The sequence below is a fragment of the Apiospora phragmitis genome (assembly GCF_038363925.1).
Source record: "Apiospora phragmitis strain CBS 135458 chromosome Unknown utg000004l:1.0-3135199.0:1.0-3139288.0, whole genome shotgun sequence".
NCBI lineage: Eukaryota > Fungi > Ascomycota > Sordariomycetes > Amphisphaeriales > Apiosporaceae > Apiospora > Apiospora phragmitis.
In genome coordinates this window covers 321,042-323,729 of record NW_027117402.1, presented here as the reverse complement: position 1 = coordinate 323,729, position 2,688 = coordinate 321,042, and the positions used below count along the sequence as shown (strand labels likewise).

The following is a 2,688-nucleotide window of genomic DNA, read 5'->3' as shown; positions in this document are numbered from 1 at the left end:
AGTCATTCATGGTCTTTCAACTTGACGCAAGACAAAAAGCACAATCGCCGAAGTTGTGTAAGACGAAATGAGGATGAGCAGTACTTTTGCCGCTAGCTATACCGAGATATAAGAAGGAAAGGCCCCTAGACTACAACCGATCGACACAGAACAAACCATCTTTGCTTCTACTAAACAGCACTTGAGCCCAAACACCCTCTCTATTTATTTAATTTAACGACTCTTCTTTGCTCTAGAGAACCGAAGAAAACAGACCATTCACCAACTCCACCAAACCACCCATCATGTCATCCAATATGGCGAACAGCGACAGCCCCGCGCTGAACTTGGAACTGGACGAGGAGGAGCTACAGACCCTACAGGTGCTCAGCTCCACTTCATCAGGCGAGCCCAAGAAGCCCGCCACCGAAAGGGACGTGACGGAGGCGTGGCGCCAGGTGTTCGCGTATCTCAGCCCGGAGGCGCAAAGAGCCCTGCTGGAGGAGTCCCCGGCCAAGACCATCTCCCAGCTCAGCCCGGAGTCGAAACAGACTCTGCAGGAGACCTCAAGAAGCGATGCCCTCTTTTCAGCAGGACATCGGATTGCGAGGGGGTCTGGGAACTCCCGACGGGTCGGAACACGATGGCGGCGACGAGGGGCAGGCCCCCGCGGGGTTCCCGCAGCAGGAGATGAAGGTTTATCAGGAGCTGGCGAAAGTCCCGCCCGAGATTCTGGTAGGCCTAGAAGAGTTCCTTCCGCCCATCGACGAGCTCATCCTCAGCCACACGCACCCGGACATCATCAACACCGACTCATTCTCGTTCTACCGCATGGATGTCAAGTATCAGAAGCAGTGGCAAACTGGCAACCCAAACGTCTCGATAGAAAGGCTCCCTCTACTGTACCACGCTATTACCGATGAAGCGCCCATGTCCGTGGTCACAGACATTTTGGAGACATGGCAAGCCGAAGGCATGGATCTGGAGCTGGCCTGGACCGTGGGGACGGCCCGCACCCGGACCGATCAACGTTTTATAAGACCCATATTGTGGGCTGGTGGGCAAGCCCGCGTGGATTTGGTCGAGGAGCTGCGCAGCCGGGGCGTTGACATACGAGAATTGGTTTCCTATATTATGTTGACGCCGCACAGCAAGGAACAGCGCCAGAAGTTCACTGACGTCACCTGGTGGCGCCTGGAGACTCTTGCCCTCGCGCTGCACGACCTCGACCGGCCGAGGGGAAACCGGCGCCATCGCTGGTGTGAAGCCTGTGCCATGGCCGGCTGGACGCGGCTGATGCGCCACATGGTGGACCCCATGCTGAAGAGAGATCCCATGATGGTGAACACCTGGTTCCTTCGCGTCATGCACTGGCACGAGCAGTTCGGGCGCTACCGCCATGACAACAAGTCCATGATCGACTACGTGGTCAACCGGTTCTGGGTTAATAGAGTAACGGTACCCGCCCCGACTGTGAGCTACTACTACAATGACTGGCTCAGCGTATCAGCCCAAGCGACATCTCAATGCTTCCTACCTCATCTACCACATAGTGCGGCAGGACGAGTTCCATTGGTTCTCTTTGACCAGGACGATGCCCCGCTACATCGAAGAGTGCGCCGCGGACGACGACAGCTTGCCCCTGACGCGCGCCCTCCACGACGGCCTCGTCGACCTGACGCGCAGATACTCGTATGCCTGGTTGATAGGGGGTGCCAAATACCACCAATACAGCCCCGCACGCCACCCGGACATCCTGCGCTCGTACATGCTGCGCATCGCCCTGACCTCGCCACAGGGCGCCCCGCTGACGGTGCGCTGGCTCGTCAGTCAGGGCCTCGTCCCGCTCCAGCTGAACATGATGGAGCTGGGCCGTCCGCACGCTCTCCAGAGCCTGGCCGCGCCCGCCTCGGACGTCATGCAGACCAAACTGGACGCGCTGATCCGGCAGGGCCGCCCGCACGCCCTCCAGGGCCTGGGCGCGTCCGCCTCGGAGGACGTCCTGCGGTCCAACCTCGACGCCCTCATGGCGCGCCTCGACCCCAACGCCGTCGTCCCCGAGCTCAGCCCGCTGCGGCCCCTCGACCTCGTCCACGAGAGCGACGCTGCCTTGGTGGAGCTGGTGGCGCGCGCGCCGGCTGGACACGAGGTCGACCTGAACCTCGAGAGCCACCAGGTGTGGTGCGCGGCGCGCCAAACCGACATTCGGCTCGTGACCAACGGCCGGTCGCTGCGGCAGCTCATGGCGTGCGGCGGCCTCACGTACGAGGTCCGGCGGCGCGTGCTGGACTGGTGTCTTATGCATGGAACGGGCGCCCTCCCGGCCGTGATGACGGATGTCTAAAACGGAAGATGGGTACGATCAAGGTGAGGTAATTAGGTGAGTATTCCCTTCACTCGCGGCGGTTAGTTCACCGACCCCCTTTTTTCTTTGCTTTCTCTCTTCCCTAATGAGGGCCAGTCATGCTCTGCTGGGCTGTAGTGCCCTTTGGTTCCAAGTTGGAGCAATGGCAAGTGCCTTTGTCTCCAAGGACTGCTTCCGGTTGCCTCTCGGGTAGGTGTAGCTCCAGGTAAGTTCCCTGGTCTCTCGTATGGCGTGTTCCTATCAATATAGAGCTCTCGGCCGTATCGGTAAGTAAAGAGCTCAAGTGTATATAGGTAAGATAAAGAAGCATTAGTAATAGGGCGACATAAACTACTATAATTTTC

The 2,688-nt window shown here is 58.9% G+C and overlaps 1 protein-coding gene across 1 annotated transcript; it reads left to right on the top strand.

Moving 5' to 3' along the window:
* Positions 1-296: 296 nt before the first annotated feature.
* Positions 297-2,323, top strand: PG994_003264 (uncharacterized protein; the record flags this gene model as incomplete). Its single annotated transcript, XM_066854673.1, is given in 3 exon segments — positions 297-520; positions 540-1,452; positions 1,490-2,323. 3 exon segments carry the CDS (start codon positions 297-299, stop codon positions 2,321-2,323), a joined length of 1,971 nt encoding a protein of 656 aa, XP_066718951.1.
* Between the last annotated feature and the right edge of the window lie 365 nt (positions 2,324-2,688).